At 32.1% G+C, this 24,425-nt stretch overlaps 2 protein-coding genes across 3 annotated transcripts; one reads left to right on the forward strand and one right to left on the reverse strand.

The window, feature by feature from the left end:
* The first annotated feature begins 14,573 nt into the window (after positions 1 to 14,573).
* Positions 14,574 to 20,424, forward strand: LOC139851856 (uncharacterized). Of its 2 annotated transcripts, XM_071841035.1 has the most exons (8): positions 14,618 to 14,730; positions 14,804 to 15,717; positions 15,866 to 16,149; positions 17,467 to 18,381; positions 18,455 to 18,872; positions 18,952 to 19,022; positions 19,533 to 19,658; positions 19,761 to 20,424. In XM_071841035.1, the coding sequence occupies exons 2-8, from the start codon at positions 14,919 to 14,921 to the stop codon at positions 20,094 to 20,096; spliced, it is 2,949 nt and encodes a 982-aa protein (XP_071697136.1). In that variant the 5' UTR covers positions 14,618 to 14,730; positions 14,804 to 14,918; the 3' UTR covers positions 20,097 to 20,424. The 2 variants fall into 2 exon arrangements, with proteins under 2 accessions (XP_071697135.1, XP_071697136.1); XM_071841034.1 differs by having other exon boundaries at positions 14,574 to 15,717.
* A 100-nt stretch (positions 20,425 to 20,524) lies between these two features.
* On the reverse strand, positions 20,525 to 23,448 carry LOC139851696 (glucan endo-1,3-beta-glucosidase 11-like). The gene is made up of 3 exons (XM_071840826.1): positions 22,616 to 23,448; positions 21,262 to 21,779; positions 20,525 to 20,912 (listed from the first exon to the last, which is right to left on the reverse strand). The coding sequence occupies exons 1-3, from the start codon at positions 23,238 to 23,240 to the stop codon at positions 20,826 to 20,828; spliced, it is 1,230 nt and encodes a 409-aa protein (XP_071696927.1). The 5' UTR covers positions 23,241 to 23,448; the 3' UTR covers positions 20,525 to 20,825.
* Positions 23,449 to 24,425: the final 977 nt, after the last annotated feature.

Genomic DNA, 24,425 nt, shown 5'->3' on the forward strand with positions numbered 1-24,425 from the left:
CCTGCAATACATAATTTACATATGCATATATAATACTAAAATCCCATAAGTTACGGAGGAATTTACGGAATATGTCAGACAAAGTTACAGTAACATGTACGCTAAGATATGAAGTAGTAGATACGCTAAGATATGAATTTTGTCTTTACACTATTCATGCAGTCAATGCAGTAGAATGTGTCTAGACTAAGAATGAGAAGCAAGTGATTCTCTAAGAATGATAAGCAGGTAATTTTCGACACGAAATGATAAGCAAAACTTTTGACATGCAGACACGGTCGAATTCCAGACTCACTAATGCATTCTAACGACTTATCAGTTAGACACACTATTGAAGACCTGGTTCGCTAAGACCACCGCTCTGATACCAATTGTGAAGACCCGTCCTAATCCATCCGGACGAAGTCCATATCGATTATAAACGATTCACAACAGTTGATTACATCGCGAGGTACTTGACCTCTATATGATACATTTTACAAACATTGCATTCGTTTTTGAAAAGACAATCTTTCATTACATCGAAAGTTGACGGCATGCATACCATTTCATAATACATTTAACTATAATTAACTTAATAATAATCTTGATGAACTCAATGACTCGAATGCAACGTCTTTTGAAATATGCCATGAATGAATCCAAGTAATGTCTCTAATATGAGCTAATGTACAGCAGAAGATTTCTTTCATACCTGATAAACATGCTTTCAAGTGTCAACCAAAAGGTTGGTGAGTTCATTAGTTTAACATAAATAATCATTTCATAAATTTAATAGACCACAAGATTTCATATTTCCATTTCTCATAAACATACGTCCCATGTATAGAGACAAAAATATCATTCATATGGATTGAACACCTGGTAACCGACATTAACAATATGCATATAAGAATATCCCCATCATTCCGGGATCCTCCTTCGGACATGATATAAATTTCGAAGTACTAAAGCATCCGGTACTTTGGATGGGGCTTGTTGGGCCCGATAGATCTATCTTTAGAGTTCGCGTCAATTAGGGTGTCTGTTCCCTAATTCTTAGATTATCAGACTATATAAAAAGGGGCATATTCGATTTCGATAATTCAACCATATAATGTAGTTTCGATTACTTGTGTCTATTTCGTAAAACATTTATAAAAATTGCGCATGTATTCTCAGCCCAAAAATATAAAGGGTAAAAAGGTAAATGAAAACTCACCTAATGTATTTTGTAGTAAAAATACATATGACGATATTAAACAACTGAACAGCGCAGGGTTGGCCTCGGATTCACGAACCTATATCATTTGTATATAAATTAAAATGTATAATCGTAATCGAACAAGTTTATATATATATATATATATATATATATATATATATATATATATATATATATATATATATATATATATATATATATATCTTATACTTGTTTAGTTTGTGTATATCTTTAAAATGTTTAATATTTATATATTTAGTTATATATATATATATATATATATATATATATATATATATATATATATATATATATATATATATGGTTAGTATTATATTTAAAATCATTAGTTGATTATCTGTAAGTATTTATATAAATTCTATTAATATGTTTGATATATTGTATATAAAATATTAATGTATTTTTAGTATATATAAAGAGTATATTTTATGTACAAAATATTTATATGTTAAAATGATAGTTTTGATAACAATGATTTACTCATACTAATATTAATAATCTTATTGATAATAATAATACTAATAATAGTTATGTTATGGTTTAAAATGATACTTAGGTTAATAATAACAACAATACTAATAATTACAAAAATGATTAGTCAGTAATTCTAATAATAATAATATTATTCATATTGGTGACTATAATCGTAATTCGTAATACTAATAATAAAGATAACTAATACTTTTATTAGTAATATTAATAATAATAACTATCATGTTAGTCTAAATAACAATTTCTAATAATAACATTGATAATTCTATAATTTTAATCATAATACTTATAATACTAATTATAATGGCAATTCTAATAATTATAATGATAATACAAATAGTACTAGCAATACTTTTAATTCTTGCAACTATGATATTAGTAATAAATACTATATCACTAATAATAACAAACATAATAAAAATCATAATAATATCAATAACAATATTCATAATAATGAAAATAATAACAATAAAAAAAATACTTATAATAATAATCATTATAAATAAAAGGAAAAACTACCTTAAAAACGAGTTGTAAAAAGAACTGCCTCCGCCTAGACTCGAACCCCCGACCTCTTGCTTAATGCCATCAATAACTAACCGTCCCTCTGTTAATATTTTTCTGAATTATAACATAGTCTATATCTATATATCCAATTCATCTATCTGTTATCTCTTTTTCTTAATCATCATCGACATCATTTACATCATTTACAACATCACCAAATTACATTATCATGTCATCTTCGTTTACATCTTCCTCATTGTCCATCGGCATCCATCATCATCATATCATCGTGAAGTCATCATCATTTCCATTATCGTGACATCATCACCTTCTTCGCGATATCACATCATCTTCTATATCATCACCCTCCGTAATCATTATCATTCATTCTTAACATCATCTAAACGAGTATCATCATCATCAACTAATCATCTATCATACATATCATCATCTTCAATGATCACCACAATCATTTTCAAAATCCATTATGATTTTATGTATTAACATATATATTCATCATCTTCACTCTAACATCTTAATCTTCGAACCTCTTCATGATTTTCTCGTACATCATCACAATCATTCGCGACACTTTATCATTATCATCATCATATCTTTACATCTATCACCACTCATAATACCGTGATAAAATAAAAAAAATGAAACGCGTAATATAGAAATGGGTTATGTCAGCATTTGGACCCGGTTGTCTTATCATATGATTACTTTATTAGCACATTCCATTATTGTAAAATTCCCACTAACGAAAGATTATTGGCAAGTGGTTTAAATTGCGGTCAAAAAGAAAAAGGAAGTACTTTATAGTAGCCACTTGTTTTCATATAACAATTCAAAAGTAATTCAAGTTGCTACTAGTTGGATTGATGAGGGTTTTGGGTTGGTTTATGGTGTCGTGTGAGACTGAACAACAGAAAAAAAATAACTGCAAACAGTATTATAACAATGGCGTTTGGGATGGTTCGTGGGTTGCAAGAACAGAAGGCCGGAAGTTTAGTTGATCGTGGTTAAATGGGTGCTGAAGTGGAGATGGCATGATGGTGGTTTTTGACAGTAGAAAAGCAGCTTTTGCTGCTGGTTGAACGAGAATTACAACAGAAATAGTAACAGCTACCTTGTTGGAGTAATTCGATAGTATTAGTTAAATTCGATGATTGTTTTGTTTTGGTTTTTAGTCCCAGTAGTGAAACAGAAACCGAATGGCAAAGAGAAACAGGTCACTCGATTTAAACAAGAACATAGCAGCAACATGTATTATGGTCGTGGTTTATTGATGGGTTGTCGACCAATGATTAGTAGCAGCAAGATTATAGCTGCAGCTATCGAAGAAAAAAAATATAGAAAGCATGGTGGTTTACGTTGAAGATTAGGAGAGAGAGAGAGAAAGAGATGGAAAGGTAGTGGCTTACAGTTGTTCACAGCAATATCAACAGCTAGACAGAAGACCATAGCAGTCGTAGTCTATTTGCAGCTGAGACAGAAAATGAAACAGATTGGAAGGAAACAATTGAAGAAAGTATAATTGTGTTGTTAGTATTGTGGTTACGATTGTAAACAGAAGAGAGAGAGAAATTAAGAGAGAGAGAGAGAGAGAGAGATGAAGGCGGTATTCCAATCATGGTGGCGTCGGTTTGAAAATGAGGGTGATAGTTTGAGAGTGAAGGTGGTGAACGGTTGTGATTTTCTTCGTGAGTTCTGGGTTCTTGGTGGTGAGATTGGTGATGAGAATGATATGGAAGAATTGAATGTTTTCTCTCAACAATAACAATAATTCGTTTGTTTTAATCCAGGTCGACAATCAAAAATTTTGATCAGGACAAAAATATAATAATAATACAAGTAAAGGTAGAATGTGATTGAATAAAGTGGTACCATTGATAAAGATACGTAACTGATTGAAGACAGGAAACAAAATATAAAACAGTTCGATCGTGATTGAAATCTGCATCTGATTCTATATATTGTTGATTTATAAATTATCATGATGTTACTAATAAATATATTAATAATAATAATATAATAAAAATACTGATAATCATAAAATAATAATATTACTAGTCAAAAATAATACTAATAATATTATCAATAATATTAATAATAATACTTGTACTTATCAAATTTTCATATATATATATATATATATATATATATATATATATATATATATATATATATATATATATATATATATATATATATATATATATATATATATATTCATTTACAAACAATTGTTCGTGAATCGTCGGGAACGGTCTAAGGTCAATTGAATATATTAAACAGTTCAAAAATTTGAGACTCAACATTACCGACTTTGCTTATCGTTTCGAGATCATAGTAAGATTAAGTTTAAATTTGGTCGGAATTTCCCGGGTCATCACATCTAATACTAGTTAAAGAAAAAGGGACAAGTGAGAAGTGGTGATGGTTGAATCTACATAAATTGTATATGTATATATATATTACTTCGTGTGGTTTAATTTGTGAAGGACAACCAAAAACAGTAATATTTGCATAATTCAAGATTTGCAAAATATTTCCAATTATCAGTATTCTATGACATCAATTATTTAACAATGATATAATACACACACACACACACACACACACACACACACACACATATATATATATATATTTTATATAGAACTTTATTAATTATATGAATTGGATTTAGTACAGATAATTTTACCTACATATTTATTTACACATAATGATTTGTGAATCGTCGGGAATAGTCGAAGGGTAATTGATTACATGAACACCGTTCAAAGTTTTTGAAACATCAAACAGACTTTGCTTATCGTGTTGGAGTAAAGATTAAGTTTAAATTCGATCAAAAATTTTCGGGTCGTCACAGTACCTACCCGTTAAAGAAATTTCGTCCCGAAATTTGATTGGGATGGTCATGACTGACAATAAGTATGTTTTCATGACACATATGAGCTAGGAATTAAAGTTTTTATCATCAATTATTAATATGGATAAAACAATTCATTTATGTGAAGAGTACGAGTGAAGCTATCACAAAAGAGTGAAAAGAGTAAATGCAGGTTTGTCTTAACCGGTGACGTAGTCACGGTTGATTTCCAGAAATCAAGGAATTAAAGAATATCTTCGTAATCTGAATAAGATCTGATCCTTCGGAATTTAAGGAAATTAGGATCCTCTTTGATTAAATGCGATAATCTGTTTTGATTGCTCTGTCGGATAATTCATTATAAATCCACCCTCTTCATTTCCTTTATATTTTGGAGTTCTATTCTTTTGTTTTCTCTTCCCGACTTTAAGTCAAGCGAAAAATGGTCCAGAATTCGTAGATATGAATTTCAGAATGATCAGAGTTAATGTTCTAAGAAAGAAATTGTAATAGCACGATTCTTGATTAGTTAAATTATTAGAATTCAGGAGAAGAGATAGAACTATCAGGAAAATATGTTCTTGATATGTTTGGAGATTTGGTAGAATGTAAGAGTCGTGTAACATGGCACATGATGACGTTAGGGTCTGTGAATCATCACGTTCCATTAGAAACTCAGCATGACTTACTGTAATATAATCACGTTGATCAAGTGTCATTATATTATACTAACTAATGCTTCAGTTCCCAACACTACTTCAAAAACATTCATAACTTAAATTTGAATTTTTCAGAATTTAGAACCTAAAACAGTTTCCTTTCTGATGTAACACTGATATCGCGAATAGACAAATGATTTTAGATAAGAATAGTTATGAAAATATCTTCAGAAATATCGAGGATATTTATAATGAAAGATACGATGATATCTTAGAATTTCTAATATCGATGGATGATGATGAAGATTTTTCCGTAAAAGTGTAGAGTCAGGAGCAAGTATTCGTTAATGACTTCAGTAGATACTGAATCATTTAGATTCTTTAAAGACAGGTTTAGTCTTTGTGATTTATCCACAGCCTCCTTCATACTTTGCTCAATCCATTTTCCAGTTCCAAACCTTCTCTGAGCTTTTCCAACATACTATTCTTTATCATCAAAATTTTGTCGGTTAAGGTTGTTTACGGTTGTCTACAGTTTCTGCTGCTTCATTAAGCTTTTTCAAAATTTTGGAGTATTGTTTCGTAGACTGGGTGCTTTTCAGAAATTCATAATTGAAGATCATAATTGTAAGAGATAAAGGTTATATGTATACATATAACTGTTGATATAGACATGATACGAGATTTCAAAATACTGATTGCTAATTCTCGATAATTGGTATGGCAATTCTTGTTACAAGATGCGGATGAGTATATGATAGAGTTTTAATGAAAATAATGATTTTTCAGAAAGTTAAAGATCAATGAAGTTGCTGGTAAGTTTACTGCAAATGCGGTGGGATATAAATGGTTCTTCGGTAACGATGACGAGAGGCAAACTTATATATCAAAGTTATAGTAGAGTTCATTTGAATGAAAAGTCAAAATTGATTTGTTGAAGCTGTGACAAAATTGGCTAATTTGGAAAGGGATTTCAAAGTTATTTTCGGTAATAACAACGCCAAATGAGCTAGCACAGATATGTGTTAAACGTTTACTTAGGTTCCGAGTGTTTTTCAGGTGCATAACTATATGCATCAATCTTTTCTTCCGTAGATAAAGTGCGGTTGGTTCATCCTCTTGATTGAGGTGTTTTCAAGAATCATGAAAGGTTTGAACACAGATTAAAATCGTCAAGATACAAATGAGGTTTAAGATGAAATCAAGTGGCAAACTTGAAGAAATGTTTAGTTTCATATGTTATAATCAATATTTTAATTCATTTTAATTGTCCAATGTTATTAGTCCAAAGTCGATAGTCCACAGTTAACAGTCTAATAATTTATATATAGTTTAATATATAATATTCGAATTAATTAATACGTATCGTGACCCGTGTACATGTCTCAGACTCGATCATAACTCAAAGTATATATATTATTATAGAATCAACTTCAACCCTGTATAGCTAACTCAAACATTACTGCATATATAGTGTCTATGGTTATTCCAAATAATATATATATATATATATATATATATATATATATATATATATATATATATATATGCGTCGACATGATATGTCAAAACCTTGTATACGTGTCCCGATATTTAAAGTGCGTAAAAATAAATAACAAAAATTAAATGACGGTTAATAAAATTGCGAGAATTAAAATTGCAATAAATAAATTGCGATAATTAAATTGCGATAATTAAAATGTAATACGGAATTAACAGTTAGCTCGGAACAGTTAGCGTGGATTCTTAACAAAATTTCTCATTGTTAATTTGTTTGTTTCTAACAAATTTTATTTTGTCAAATGTTTTCTTCATTATGCCACTTGTTGGATTCTGATAGGTCAAAATCTAAATATGAAATTGAATGAAAATGGTTATTCTGCGGTGAACGAATTCGTATATCTGTGGATGTAAGTAGGATAGTAAATGACTGTTGAATCAGATTCAAATATTCCTCGGGTATTACCTACCCGTTAAAATATTTTCACCATTAACAGTTTGTACGAAAGAATTTTTAATTACAATCTTTATGAAAATATACTTACATATATATTTTCTTCATATGTAATATAGATTTAATGAGTTAATATGATATTAATCTCATTTGATTTTTCGGTTGGAACTAGAATAAATAATCTCTAAAACTTTAGAGATCACTTAATCGTTATGTAGAACGAAGATAAATAATGTAGAACGTCATGTAGAACGATGATTATGCTAGAGGTATAGATTGCGATGTTGAGGTGTGTGATGCAGATGTTGTTGTTGGTGGTACTTAGTACTGTCGGTACCGATGTTGGTGGTACTGTTGGTGCCGGTGATGTTGCTGAAGTTGGTAAATTTTGCACCATATTCTCCAAATTGATTACTCGTGCGCGAAGTTCGTTGACTTCTTATATTATTCCGGGATGATTGTCGATCAGAACGAGCGGATGAATAAGATTTAGAATTTAAGATAGAATATAATCGTGGCGAGATATTCGGGAAATGAGGGTGAAAATGGTGTTTCGGATTGGTTCGTCGGTAAGGGCTTCAGGTTCTTTGCCAAGAGTGCAGGTTGGTGGGTGGAAAGGATCGCCTTCTTCTCGTCTCCATCGGTTAAGTCGACTACGAACCCATCAGATGAATTGGGGATGGCTGATTGGTTGATCCATTCCGGTTATACTGCTTTCGGAGCTCAAGTGTGTTTCCATATCGGAATAACTGTCGGAATAACTATCGGAATAGCTATCGGAATCTGAGGGACTCGAACTGGTTGAGGGATTCATCTCGTACGATTAGATGAAGGATTTTCGATAAGAAATAGATTATAGGATGTAGATTAGTACCCTGCAATACATAATTTACATATGCATATATAATACTAAAATCCCATAAGTTACAGAGGAATCTACGGAAGTTGTCAGGCAAAGGGAACAATAACAGATATGCTAAGATATGAATTTATCTATACACTGTCTATGCAATAGAGGCAGTAAGACGTGTCTAGACTTTAAGGATGATAAGCAAATAATATTCGACACTAAATGATAAGCAAAACTTTTGACATGCAGACACGGTCGAAGTCCAGACCCACTAAAGCATCTAAACAACTATCAGTTAGACACACTAATGCAAGACCTGGTTCGCTAAGACCACCGCTCTGATACCACATGAAGCGACCCGTCCTAATCCATAAGGACGAATACAATAACATATGATTACATCGTGAGGTATTTGACCTCTAAATGATATAATTTTACAAACATTGCATTCGTTTTTAAAAGACAAACTTTCATCACATCGAAACTTGACGGCATGCATACCATTTCATAATATATCCAACTATCAATGACTTAATAATATTCTTGATGAACTCAACGACTCGAATACAACGTCTTTTGAAATATGCCATGAATGACTCCAAGTAATATCTCTAAAATGAGCAAATGCACAGCGGAAGATTTCTTTCAAACCTGAGAATAAACATTCTTTCAAGTGTCAACCAAAAGGTTGGCGAGTTCATTAGTTTATCATAAACAATCATTTCCATCATTTTAATAGACCACAAGAATTTCATTTCCAGTTCTCATAAATATACGTCTCATGCATAACGACAAAAATCATTCATATGGATTGAACACCTGGTAACCGACATTAACAAGATGCATATAAGAATATCCCCTATCATTCCGGGAAATCCTTCGGACATGATAAAAACGAATTCGAAGTACTAAAGTATCCGGTACTTTGGATGGGGTTCGTTAGGCCCAATAGATCTATCTTTAGGATTCGCGTCAATTAGTAGATCGGTTTACTAATTCTTAGGTTACCAAGCAAAAGGGGCATATTTGGCTTCGATCATTCAACCATATAATGTAGTTTCGATTACTTGTGTCTATTTCGTAAAAACATTTGTAAAAATTTCGCATGTATTCTCAGCCCAAAAATATAAAGGGTAAAAAGGCAAATGAAACTCACAATCCAATATTTTGTAGTAAAAATATTCATACGACGAAACTGAACAATGCAGGGTTGGCCTTGGATTCACGAACCTATATCAGTTATATATATATATTAACACATATAATGGTAATCGAACAATTTATGTATTATTAGTGTATTAATTGTTACTTTAATTATGTTTTTCATTAATAACCTAATTAATTACATTTATTAATATTTATTGTAAAAATATTAATATAGTTATGTTATATGTAGTAAATATGAATTTTATATAACTAGTAGTTATTTGATAAAATAATATTGTTAATAATAGATAAAAGGGTGTTTCATCCTATAATAATAATAATAATAATAATAATAATAATAATAATAATAATAATAATAATAATAATAATAATAATAATAATAATAATAATAATAATAATAATAATAATAATAATAATAATAATAATAATAATAATAATAATAATAATAATGATAAAAATGATAATTTTAATAATAATGATAGAAAATTGATAATTTTAATAATACTTTTAATAATAATTTTAATAATAATAATAATAATAATAATAATAATAATAATAATAATAATAATAATAATAATAATGGTGATAACTTCACTGAAAATTATAATTTTAATATTTTTAGTAATAACAATGATAATAATAATATTAGTAGTAATAATAATAACTATAATAATAATAATAATTTTACTAATAATGATAATAATAATGATATTAATACTAATAATACTTATGTTAATAATAATAAGGATATTAATGATAATAATAATAATGTTAATAATAACTATTAATCATAAATTTTTTAATAATAATACTAATAATAATACTCATTTTAATACTAGTAATAATAATTATAATCATAATAATAGTAATAGTATTCTTAATAATCATATTAATTGTGATGCTAGTAATATTAATAACTGTAATGTAAATATTTGTATTAGTATATAATAATAATAATGATAATAATTAAAAATATAAGAAAACTACCTTAAACAGCATATAAAGGAATAAAAGCCATAGCCCGGGCTCGAACCCGCGACCTCCCGTTTAACAAACACCTAACCAACCATTTATCTGCTAGTTTATTATTGAAATAGTTCGCCTGCTTAAATAATTAACATATAAGCAACCGTTATCAAATTTCTCCTAAATTCCTCATCATTATCGTTATCATCATATCAACACGTAACCATCATCATCATCCTTATGCCCATCGTGATCATCATATGTATCATGACATAGCATCATCATCGTCATCAATATCATCATCTCTACTGTCCTATCATCATCTTATGCATTATAATTATCATGATATATCGACATTTCATGATCCTCATTATCATACTATCCATAATCATCCTAATCATAATCATAATCATAATCATAATCATAATCCTAGTCTTCATCATTGTGTTTATTATCTACTCGCATCATCATCTTTAATATTCATCACCTGATTATCGTTTATCACCATCAAGCATGATCATCATTACCCATCATATCCTATTATCATTCTTCTAATCCTCCATCGTTATTCGCTGTTTTACATTTTCTTCCTCATTTCTTGCTACTGTATCACCATGATTCCATTCCTCTATCTTCTGTTAGTCGAATACACAAAAAAAATACAACTAGTGAGCCTGCCTACTAGACAAATCAAGCCTATGGCCCAACAACAATAACTAGTTCTCGGCCCATCAGAACATCTGTGTTTATTTCAAATAGCAGCGGCCCAATTTGTTTAAATGAATTCAAAAGCTTATGGCCCAATACTCCAAGGATAGTTACAACCCAAGTAGACTTCTGTGGTTGTTTTGGCCCACTCGTCAACCTTACAGCAACCTCAATAAAAATTGTGATATACTTTTTGAAAAAGGAAAATATCACATGGTAGGGTAACAGGTAGCAGGGAATTTCAATAGAATGTGTCTTATGCAAATAAAATAAGTGGGTAATGTCGGCCATAAGTAAAAAGGATATCCACAAAAGCGGGTTAACGGTGGAACTTCAATTCTTCATCATCATTATCGTCTTTTCGCCTTATCTACACGTATCATCATCTTCCATACTTCGTCTCTTCTTCTTCATCACTCATCATCATCATTCGCTGTATTAAAACAGTAACAACAAGGCTTCTGTAGCAGCAAACAACGAGGAGAAAAAATAAGGTGTTCGTTTGTGTTGGGTTGAAACAGAAAAATACAGCGGTAACAACAGTGATTTACGGTGATGATGGCTCATGGTGTTGTTCAATGAGGAAAAGAATAGAAACATAAAACAGCGGCTGTAGCAGTTCATGGTTCAACACAAAAAGAAAAGAGAGAGGAGAGAGAGAGAGAGAGAGAGAGAGAGAGAGAGATGGAGTGTGAAGTTTAGGGTGATTGGAGATGAAGTGGTGAACGATGGTAAATCATGATGGCTGTAGTGGTGATGAAAGATTCACGGAGGTGGTGATCATGGGTTAACGAGGGTGTTGATAATCATGGTTCTTCGGTTATAAGAAATTAATAGAGGGAGTTTGAGGTAGGGTGTTCATTGGTGATGAAAGGTGGTCACTAAGGAGATAGGAAGGAGAAAAGAAAAGTGGCCGAGTGTAGATGGTGACCCACGGTGGTGTATGGTGGCGGTAGAGGGTTCCAAGATGGTGGTTTGTGGATTTGAATACAGTCGACGATTCAAGGAGTTTTGAGTTTTACATGTATGTATCTATCGATGTATATATATATAGAAAAAGAGTTTCATAGAAATATATATATATGTAATATAATACTCTAACAACTTGGAATCCAATAAAAACAGTATAGCCGCCCACAGTGTTTATTTCTACAGGTATAGTTTGGTCGATCATGGGTGTTATATATATATATATATATATATATATATATATATATATATATATATATATATATATATATATATATATATATATATATATATATATCTTAAATATGCAAGTGGAAGGTGAGCAGAAACAATCTAATACTAGTTAAAGAAAAAGGGACAAGTGAGAAGTGGTGATGGTTGAATCTACATAAATTGTATATGTATATATTACTCCGTGTGGTTTAATTTGTGAAGGACATCCAAAAACAGTAATATTTGCATAATTCAAGATTTGTAAAATATTTCCAATTGTTAGTATTCTATGACATCAATTATTTTACAATGATATAATACACACACACACACACATACACACACACACACACACACACACATATATATATATATATATACATATATATATATATATATATATATATATATATATATACATATATATATAGAACTTTATTAATTATATGAATTGGATTTAGTACAGATAATTTTACCTACATATTTATTTACACATAATGATTCGTGAATCGTCGGGAATAGTCGAAGGGTAATTGATTACATGAACACCGTTCAAAGTTTTTGAAACATCAACATTACAGACTTTGCTTATCGTGTCGGAGTAAAGATTAAGTTTAAATTCGATCGGAAATTTCCGGGTCGTCACAGGTTCTATATACCCGTGACCCGCCCGTCGGGTTGTTTTTTTTGCTCGTTGAGACTCATTACCCACCCGCGGGTAAAAAAACTTCGCCCATGCCCGTGACCCGCGAATACCCATGACCCGCGGGTAAACCCATGGGTAATTGTATCATACAACTTCGTTAAAATTTTTTTCGGAAAATTAGATAATTTTATTATTTATGAACTATATGTACAAGATACATGTGTAAAATGACGTGAAAATCAAGTTTTTTACTTATATTTAATATTATTTTTTAATCATTATTGCATTACAAGTAAAATCATTTTTAAATTTGATAATTGTATGTATAAACTCGCGGGTAAATTAAAAAAAGTCTCATGAATTAGCGGATCGGGTTTTACCCGCGACGGGTAGTATGTAACCGCGACCCGCCCGCGACCCGTTGGTGGGTATAATTTTTTACCCGTACCCGTGCCCGCGGGTAGGATTTAATGATATTACCCGCCCATCACGGGTCGGGTACCCGCAGGTCACGAGTTTTTTCTCGCCCATTGCCATCCCTACTTTGACGAGTGACGCCGCGTTAAAAATGGTCTTATACACATATTTCTGTATAACTACTTAGCTAAACGCATAGTTTATGTACCGTTATGTAGTGTCTGATATCGTATGATGAGATATATAATGGTGATGGTTTAACAATACAATATCATTACTATACTTAGTTTTTTCATGAATAACATTGAAAATTGGTTTGAAAGTATCCTTATATGACAAGATTATTAATATTACAAATCACACTACGCATGTTGTTTTAAAAGAAGTGTTGCAAGCTTTGTAAATCATTTGAACTTTTCACATTTTTAAATTACATATTATTCATCATAATTTTATAATTTATATTATATTATCTTGATTTCATTATTTAATAATTGTAATTTCGCAATAACAATAACGAACTAGAATTATAATTATGCATGGCACGAGCAAAAAAATTAAGTAGTACACTACTATATATGTTTGTTTTTGTATTTTTAATCCAATTTTAATAGTTTCACGTCTATTTGTGACTCTTTTTTTTCCCGAAAATAATGAAACCGATTTTATGATAATAATTTATAATAATAATATAATAATAAATATAGTGGGCCTACAGAGGTCGGCCTAGTAGAATATTAGAAGCCCATATAAAGTCAAACGGGCTGGTCCATATTAATCATCCGGAGCCCAAATTATTTTTTCACTGGCTCCGGACGCCACGCCACTCTAAATTACAATTTACACATAAACACCTTCTCCTCTTATTTCATTTCAATTTCTTTGGGTTTTTTATGACAATCACAGTCATAATTCCGGCTACCTTCACGTCCACAGAGATATACATTCATAAGTTCATATATATGTATACCCCCTCATTAAAATTTCAATCATCTGCAAACTCAATACTTCATGGAATTCAAACAATCAACAACACAAGACACCGTTCAAGAGATTCATTGACTTCTTCCCTTCAACTGGTACAAATTTTCTCCAATTTTTTCGTTTTAATTTCATCTTTTTGAAATTTCCGTTAATCGTTTTGTTATAAAGGTACTTGCTTTTTGCAATTGTGAACGAATTATAGATGTTTGATGGGTTAGTGGGGTGTAATTTTGTTTTATTAGGGTAGTTAGTGATTTGGGGTTTTTTAGAACTAGGGTTTGTGATGAAAAGCCGGTCACATAGGTTACCGAAGATTTCGGACACACCGGATGACTGGGTGGATGAATCATGGGTGGTGGATTGTGTTTGTGGGGTTAATTTTGATGATGGGGAAGAAATGGTTGATTGTGATGAATGTGGTGTTTGGGTGCACACCAGGTGTTCGAGATATGTCAAGAGTGAAAAATTGTTTGCTTGTGATAAGTGTAAAAGTAGGAGGCTTAAGAAAGAGAGCGAAGAAACGGAAGTTGCACAATTGTTAGTTGAATTGCCTAGTAAAACGTTGAGGGCCGATAATCCGTATATGAGTTTCGCAAGTCAAAATCTATTTCATGTTTGGACTGAGGTTCCTGTGGAAGAAAAGGTGCACGTGCACGGTGTACCTGGTGGCGATCCTGCTTTGTTTAATGGAGTTTCTTCACTTTTTGGTCCTGAACTTTGGAAATGTACGGGTTATGTTCCTAAAAAGTTTAATCATCAATATCGGGAGTTCCCTTGCTGGGATAATAGGCCTGATGATGATCATCATGATGATGATGATAAGAATAGGCGAGAGGAAAATGGTAATCATGATAACAATGGGGCAGATGCATTGTTTTTTTTGTCAAAGAAGAATGGTGAACTGAAAACTCAAGTTAATGGAGTAGGTTTGTTGGATATGGGCCCACCAAGTGGTGTTACAATGAAGCAAGATGTAGGTAGACACAAGAAAGTTTTGAAGGATCAAAACAGGAAGAAAATTGTCAAATCTATAGAGAAAGATGTGGATACTAAGAAGAGAAAGCATCATTTTGCTGATACAGGTATTCTTATGAATTTTATGTTAGTTATAAGCTATTACTCTGTTTTAAACTGTTTTTTTCTAGTTTTGAGATTTGTGTGAATATGATTATGAATCTATACATTGCAATTAAAAACCTTTAATAACACATGTTCACTTTACTATAATAGTAGTGCGCACCACATCAAGTGATGTAAAGAAATTAGAATCAAACGAAAAGAAAGCTCTTAAGGTTTTTAAGACTGATAAGCAAAGATACAGACATGATAAATCAGAAGTGGATGTGCAGAACGTTGATGGTTCAAGACCTATTCCCTCAAACGAATCAAAACAAATGGAAGAAAAGGATGGAATCCAAGTTCATTCAAGTGATCAAGTTTCTTTTAAAAAAGAGAATGGCATGACATCATCGTTAATACGAAGTCCAATGGAAACTAGTACCACGATGCATAAGGTATGTAACAGTGTAATTCAAATTTGTAAATAGCGGTTAGTTCATGGTTTGAAGGATAGGTGTCCAAAGCTGTCTTAATATATATTTGCCTAAAACTCAACAACTGGTTGTCTAATTTGCAACTATAAACAGAATAATATTCACATTCAAAGACCATCTCCTAAAGCCTTATTAGATCTGATTTTCGGATTCTGTCAAGTAATCACGGTATAACACACACCTAAACATAGATCAAGCCTATATACTCTTTAGCCTACGACTTGCACAATTTTAGTGAACTGCTAGGAGGCGTTCATTAATTGTTTTTTTCTTTAGCTAATCTGATGTACTTGTGGTAGGAACCTCTATAGTCAAGAAAATATATGGCAAGAAACCTCGATACCTACATGGACCACACACGTAGTATTTTCCACATAACCGGAGAACTGTGGGTCAGTGGGTGTGTTTAGTTGTGAAAAGTTTGTCACAAACCTCCATATTTAAGTTATTAAGTATCTAAAATATGAAAAAATTGTCCTTTTCTAGTTAAGTATTGAAAATTGGAAAAAAAAATTCCCTGTTACATTTTTTGGAGAAGTTTGAAGATTGTGGAAAATTTTCTTAGAATTTTTTTAGAGTTTGTTTCGAAATTTTTTCTAAAAAGTGGGCCACCATAACTAAATACGCCCTTAACTTTCCATTTTTTGGTTGTGGGTGCTTGTTGTCTTGAACCGAAGCTGTAGTAGTATCTTGTAAAATAATCTTTTTTCTTTGTTGATATATCTATAAACCCCCTGGAGTGTGTGTTTGAGGTTAACTTTATTCCCATAAACAGCTTTCCGAGCATCTAGAATGCTTCGAACCTGACATGGATGAACATAATTTTTAGCCATTTTTAATGTACTTAAGTTATGATATGACATATTAGAGCAAGGAATGAGATATATATTTGAACAATACGTGAAGATTTTGTGAGTTTTGCTAAGAAATGGGCTATACAACCAATATAAAGGCAAAATAAGGATAATATTACTTTGACTATCTTAAATCTTAATTGCGTTGTACAAATAATTAAAAATATCATGTAACTAGTTGAATTATTATCTGTTATCACTCTTTGTACTCGGATTAAGCATGCAAGAATTATTAGACCTTCAAAATTTCATCAAATACACAATGTATATCTCCTTTTGCACTTATTCCTACTAAAATGAATCATTAAATAGTAAGCATCTTGTAGTGTTGATTTTAGCCTTTTGTCTGCTTTTGTTTGAAGCTGAGCTCTGTAGTTTTATTTGAAATACACTGGCTATAACATTGTTTTAATTTCCTTTTTAGGATGGCCATGTTGCTTATGACAATGGAAGAAGTAACAGTATAAGTAATGGAAGTAGGTCTAATATGAACAATCTGGAACAAGTTGACTCAGTCCCAAATGGCAAACTCCATGCTCAAATTGACGTAAAATCTGAAGAAATGAATCACTCCGTAAAGACTACTGATTCTCAAAATGTTCATCCTAGTGATTTAAAGTTGGATAGCTCTGAAACCTTGGCCCAAGATACAAAGGTTCCTGATGATCCTTCTTCTGCGAGTTTTGAAATGAAGAAAGAAGCCGTACGTGTGTCAAAAACGGTGCAAACCGTTGTGAAAGACCCGCCACACATTGATACTAAAGCGGATGATCCTGGTGAATCATACGGTGGTATCAGGCCCAAAGGACCAGTGAGCGGATCAGAAAATTCGACAGTAGCTCAGAGTTCTTCAGAAGCCCAAATTAAATTAAATGGGACAATGTCAAGTCCAAAAGTTGCGTCTAGTCATCGTAAAGTGAATGTAAAATCTTCTTCAATACCGTCTGTTCCTGATAAGGCAGGATATTCTATTCATGATGATCGTAAGATCAAAAAGGATAATAATGGGGACACTTTTGAGAAACCAAAGAAATCAGTAAAAGAACCTCCAAAATCTTCGTCGACATCCGATCTAAAGTCTTCACATTTGAGCAGGTCATCACTTGCTCCTGTTTCGAAGAAGACTTTATCTGATTTGAAGGACTCTTCGGTCTTATCATCCTCTAAAACCTCTTCTGCCACCCGGGACGCCACCCGGGACTCTGGTGATTCTGCCAGCTCATTGCGACGTGATAACGGTGCGCACAAACAAAACAAAAAATCAGAAAAGACGACTCAGTTAAATAGACATCATGCACCAAAGAATCATCCTCCACATGTAAACTTAAGTGATGAAGAGGTATTAATGGAATAATATATCTTCATTTATGAAGTATTATATATTTTTTGTTTAGTATGTTTTTTTTATGCAGCTGGCTTTACTTCTACATCAAGAATTGAATAGCTCTCCAAGGGTTCCACGAGTGTCACGTATGCGCAATACTGGCAGCTTACCTCAGCTAGCTTCTGGTACGTCTACTAGCATACTAATGAAACGAACATCTTCTGGAGTAAAGGATAACGAGGTGGTATTAAGAAAGAAAAATAAGGATAAGGATTCAGGAAATAATACGGTGACTAATTCCCGTGAGGTAGATGGAGGAAAAAGAACGGATAAAACACCTTACGTGGCCTACTCAAGGAGGCACGATCCACACAAAAATGGTTCGGCAAAAATGGTGCACCCTCCTGCTGCAACAACAGGTAGCTGTGGTCCATCTTCTTCTAATGAAGTTAATCAGAATGCTTCTGATGTTGAAACCGGTGTAATCACCCATCGCACTTTACCAGGTCTGTTTACATAAGTTGTTGTCCAGTAACATATATTATACCAATATGTTTTTTAACATCTTACTTTTTATTACTACAGCGTTGATTGGTGACATTATGAGCAAAGGTAGGCGGATGACATATGAAGAACTCTGCAATGCTGTTTTGCCGGTATAATTCTATGTTTGAATATCCGTTTATTGTTGGTTGCATGTTAGTTTGAGCTGATCATACCGACCCATACATACCTATGAATGGGTCAATTATGCTTTTGGTTTATATCTAACGATTAAAATAGTTAAACCAAAGAGCATTTGGCCTAGTGTGGTATGTGATAAACCCATCAACCAAAAGGTTGTGGGTTTGATTGTCATTGGAGACAATATGCACATGAATGTATCCAAATCAGACATAAATTTACATAGTAGGTCGGATCGAGGTGGGTTTGCTGTTATAAATAATAATAAAAATAATCACTGAAATAATGTAATTATTTTGATTTTTTTGACAAAAAAAAAAATTGTGCAATTTTTTTTTGATTTAACCGGACCTGACCCAAACTCGATTCGACTGATTTACCCAACACGCCTGACTTGTCTAATTTCTCACCTCTAATGTTGATGATAATAATAATGCGAATGTTTATTGTCTGACATTGATAATGATGTACCCGTTTTCCAGCACTGGCCTAATTTGCGTAAACATAATGGGGAGCGTTATGCATATTCTAGTCATTCGCAAGCTGTGCTTGATTGCTTGAGGAACCGGAGTGAATGGTCCAGATTGGTTGATCGTGGCCCTAATAAGGTATGCAAGGATCACTGATATACATATTGCATCTAAAATTTTGTTATTAGCCTGGTCAATTCAAATGGTTTAATAATCAATACATCAATACTTGTTTTGCAGACAAATGTGGGTAGGAAAAAACGCAAGTCTGAAGCAAACGCACCAAATCTTGAATCAGAAGATGACGAAGATTGTAGCATAGACAGAAACACAAAAGATGTAGATAATAGTAATGGGAAACGATTAGTAGCAAGAAAACAAAGGCGACTTACTCTGCAAGGAAGAAAAATAAAGGATGTTAGAAGGAGACGTAAAACAGAAGATAGTGATGTCGAGTCTTCTGATGAATCTAATGAAGAAAGTGAGTACAGTGATGAAGAAATGCAAGATGGGAAAACGTCTGGAGGTCCGAATGAGGCTTCTGGTAGCTCAGATGAAACGGGAACAATGTCATAACGTTGTTTATAATGCGCCCTTTTAACGGTAAATGATTAGGATAGAGGGTTTGTTGTATTCTAGCAATTAGTTTTGATAATAATATCTTGAAAGTAGGACAGAATAGTAATGACAATATAGCTAGATTGAAAGTAATCAGGCTGTTTGACTAGAGTTTGTATGCATGCTTGTTAGCTGTGAGTTGCAGAGTTTGTGGTATAAGATGGATGCAAGATATAACTTTCTAACCCCGGCATCTTTCTTAAATCTTAATGATATGAATGTTGGTTGGATCATACATACCCTTCTTTGTAATTGTAATATTATCAATATTAAAATTAAAATATATAGATATAGGTATGTGGCAAGAAAAAGAGTCGGAATTCAGAGTATAAAAAACATCCTTGAAGTTTTTTTTTTTTTTTTTTTTTTTTTTATACATTTACTCGTTTTGATAAGAATGGTTATAAATTACACAATTGATTACAAAAATGATAAAAATAAATTAAAATGTTATATTAAATGTCTAAATCAATAGTATGCTTCTAATGAAAAAATTGTAGAGACAGTTTCTCTACTTGCTATTTTTTAGTTGATAATTTTAAAAGATGAAAGAAATAGTAGAGATGTTCAACTTTTGCTCTTTTCCATCTTTCTTTATTCTTCGTTCTCTGCCTCTTTATTCGATGCTCTGACTATTATATTACTCCATTTTTATAAAATTTAATAAATTAAATAAAAAAGTTTTCTTCACAAGCAAACATGGAACCCAATTGAAATCCAACTCATTGTCAATAATAGTACGATTCCGATACTGTTCTTCAAAACACTTCTTTCCTGGAAAACAGAAAAAGATGCCATTAGTTAGTGATTAAAAGAATTTATTACTCCATTATGTTTTAGATAATAAATGTAAACGATAAGAATTAAAATACAATAACAATGACTATAATAGGTATCATTTTCGTGTAATGAATGGCTAGAATAACACACATGAAAACGGAGTAATCACCAATATAAAACGACACCTTTTTTCTAGTTTTATCACATTAATGATTAATGATTCTCATATTATTATCACATGCTAAATTTATGCTCATTCATAGCAGGGATAGAAAAAATAGATAACTTTTTATAAACAAACCAAAGTGAAAGTGAACTAAAAAAAGTGTTAAAAGAAACTTACCACAGAGGAGATTGACATATAACCATCGGAAGGATTCTCCGGCGACAAAACAAACGGCGGCGGCAACGTTCCGGTCTTATTATGACCGGAACTTCCTCCATTCGAAAACCCTAGATCATAAGCCGGAGTTCCATCCGGCTTAAACAAACCATAATTCCTTTCAGAAGTGGGCCCAGGCTTCAAATTCTCATTAAACAATGCAAACACAAAAATATTCAAATCATAATCAGGCATTGCTGGTGTTCTTTTTTGTTTATTAACAATTTTTAATAAGTTTCCGTTGTACTTCTTAGCGTTTTCAGGTGACGCCCCGGGTTCATCATCGTCTCCTTTTGATGGCCATCCAGTTTCAGATATTTGAACATGAAGTTTCTTGTAACCCAAGGAACCTAGAGCTGCGTACACTGCATCAATTTGTGCGAACAACATGTTGTCGTAATGCAAATTGGTTTTGGAATCTTGAATTCCGTCGTTGGGTTGAAACAGAACGTAATCTAGTGACACCTGCTTTGAGTTACCTGCACATCATAATATATGTGTAAATGTAAATGTTAAAATAATTAATGCTTCTCTATGAGATATATCCAAGTAAGAAAGATGTTTGTACTAGCATTCGTGCAAAGTCGGTTAGGGTCGTGCTCAATTGTTAGACCATAACTAACCGAGCGTCATAAATGGAGCTTCAGCTTTGTTGGCATTTTTGACGGAAATTGGCGCCGGTTAACCCGGCGTTAGTTTCTGACACATGCAACCGTTAGTCACAATTTCGACAGAAGATCAAGGGAGTGTGAGGCAGGGAGGAACCAATCAAAGAATTAACATTATTATATTTTTGCTTTTTATTTATTTTTTTCTCACTCAATTTACAATCAGATTTTACCACTATCACCCTACAAATATTTGACCTTTTGGGTTAACGGAAGTCAAATATGATCATAGTCAAAAACCCATTTTTCATCAAAAAGTACACAATCTGCATGTAAGTAACATACAGGGTTAGAAATGGTCTTTGTATCAAATAAATCGATGAATTTTGTCAAGCAGACTAATTAATAGTCTCTATCGATTTGTACTTCAAACAAGATCTTTGGATCTTCTATAGTTTAATTTCTGTTTTTTCGCTAAAAAAAAGTAAGCAAGATCTTGAAAATGAAATAAATATTCAAAATCTTGCAAAAAGATGGTCAGCATTGCTGGTTATCAACGTTTTACAAGATACATATAATCTGCTTTTTGAATGGTACTATCCACATTGCATATAATAAAAAAAGTTTTCATTTTTTGGTACTTTTACTATAGATGTTATATATGCATTCTAATGAATTCAATAAGTAATCTATGGATTAATCTTTACCTTTGTACGCGAAGAAAGGATATGCATTGATCAAAAAAGGCGAACATGTTTCGGAAAGGAAATCCAAAATCGGAGTAAGACAACGGATTAGATCCTGCCTGAAAGCTCCTGAAGATGGAGGATAAGAAGTTTCTAGAACAGCTAAAGAATGCGGTGTGGTTACAGTAATTTTCGAGTCTAATTTCATGTTAACTAATGCAGTGTGTATGTTCTGCATAGCTGGAAGTAAGTAACCAGAGAGTGACGTGTCGTTAAATATCAAAACTTCGTTTCCAACCGCAATGGAGGTGATTTTAGTAGATGGAAGATAAGGTTGAATGTTTGAGTTGACCCATGATTGACCCGAGTCAGGGTCTTGTAGATTTGATAAGTGTTCGTTACCAATCCCAACGACGAATTCAACGTTTGTGTTGGCAAATGCTTTTAGTACTTTAGGATCAGCGTCGTAAAGTTTGATTTTATTGACACCGATGGATTTGACTAATGGGACTGCTTTTTCGGGCGATGGTAAGTTGTTGGCGATTTTGCCGTAATTGATTCCGATTGAAGATACGAATGCCGCAGGAAAAAGGAGGAGGAGGAGGAGGGCGGAGAAGTGGCGGAAATGGGTGGTGGAAATTGACATTGGGTGGTGGATTGAAATTTGTGGTGGTGGTGGTGTTTAAGATAAAGTTAAGTAGTGGCAATGGGTTGAAAGTGTTGTATTTGGATGTTTACATTCTTTTGAGTAAATATTCCTAAAGTGATATAAACAGATGGTTTTGGGTTTTTATATGTTGCTTTTGCAATTTTCTTTGATGATAAATGAAATAATAAAAGAAGGGAATAATTGAAGATGAAGAAATGTGTGATGGACATTTGATGTTGAGCATAGTAGAGGATAGTAGTACCCTCTTTTAATGATTTATACAGTTACATCTGTTCTGCTTTTAATTTTGACAAATATTGAAGTTGACCCTAACAAGATATTTTGGGTGTCCCAGCTCCAGGTTTTTTAACCGAAATGAAAAATATAAATGAATATACCAAAAGTAAGACAATCATGAAATAAGTATGGAAAGAACATTGTAAAGAATTTGTGCTGTAATCTAAGTTTAGAGTATGATTGTTTATATTCCAAGTTAAGAATCACTGAATTTGGTCAAAAATGAAACTTTCATGCTTTTTTTTTGTTCTGAATTTGAGTTGGTGATGAGACTTGGGTTCTTAATAATGAGTTTCATGTGGTTGATTTGGTCAGGGAACAAGTATGTTTCTGGTGGAGGATTTTAAGTATCTTTAAATACATGTATATGATCTTGTTATTTATAAATACTTCACCTGTTATCTTGTGATATTAACAGCTTTGTTCATATAATAGTTGGTAACACAGGCTTTAACCTTTTTCATCATGTACAGTTTTCCTTGAAGTATGGTTTTGGAATCTTGATTATATAGTTAAGTCATGACTGTTAACTGTTGGAGTATATTACAGAGTATAATCTAAACGAAACATAAAGCTATCCAATTTCGTAATAATGACTCGCCACTGCTTAATCCTCCTAATGTGGTAGCTACACATTTACACGTTTGTAACTTTGTATGTTAAAGAGACTACTCCACATTATATAAGGTGTGATTAAGACTGATAATAACAATTTATCGAACAATAACTTTTGGTTTTATTATTGACATGAAAGGTATATTATATATAGCGATTAATATTGATTTTTTGATAATGGTTATATAAATGTACAATATATTTATACACTTTAACGACATGTCGTTATATACATCCTTCATGAGTTGATATATTTATGCATACAATATA

The sequence above is a fragment of the Rutidosis leptorrhynchoides genome, chromosome 6, assembly GCF_046630445.1.
Source record: "Rutidosis leptorrhynchoides isolate AG116_Rl617_1_P2 chromosome 6, CSIRO_AGI_Rlap_v1, whole genome shotgun sequence".
NCBI classification, from domain to species: Eukaryota; Viridiplantae; Streptophyta; class Magnoliopsida; order Asterales; family Asteraceae; genus Rutidosis; species Rutidosis leptorrhynchoides.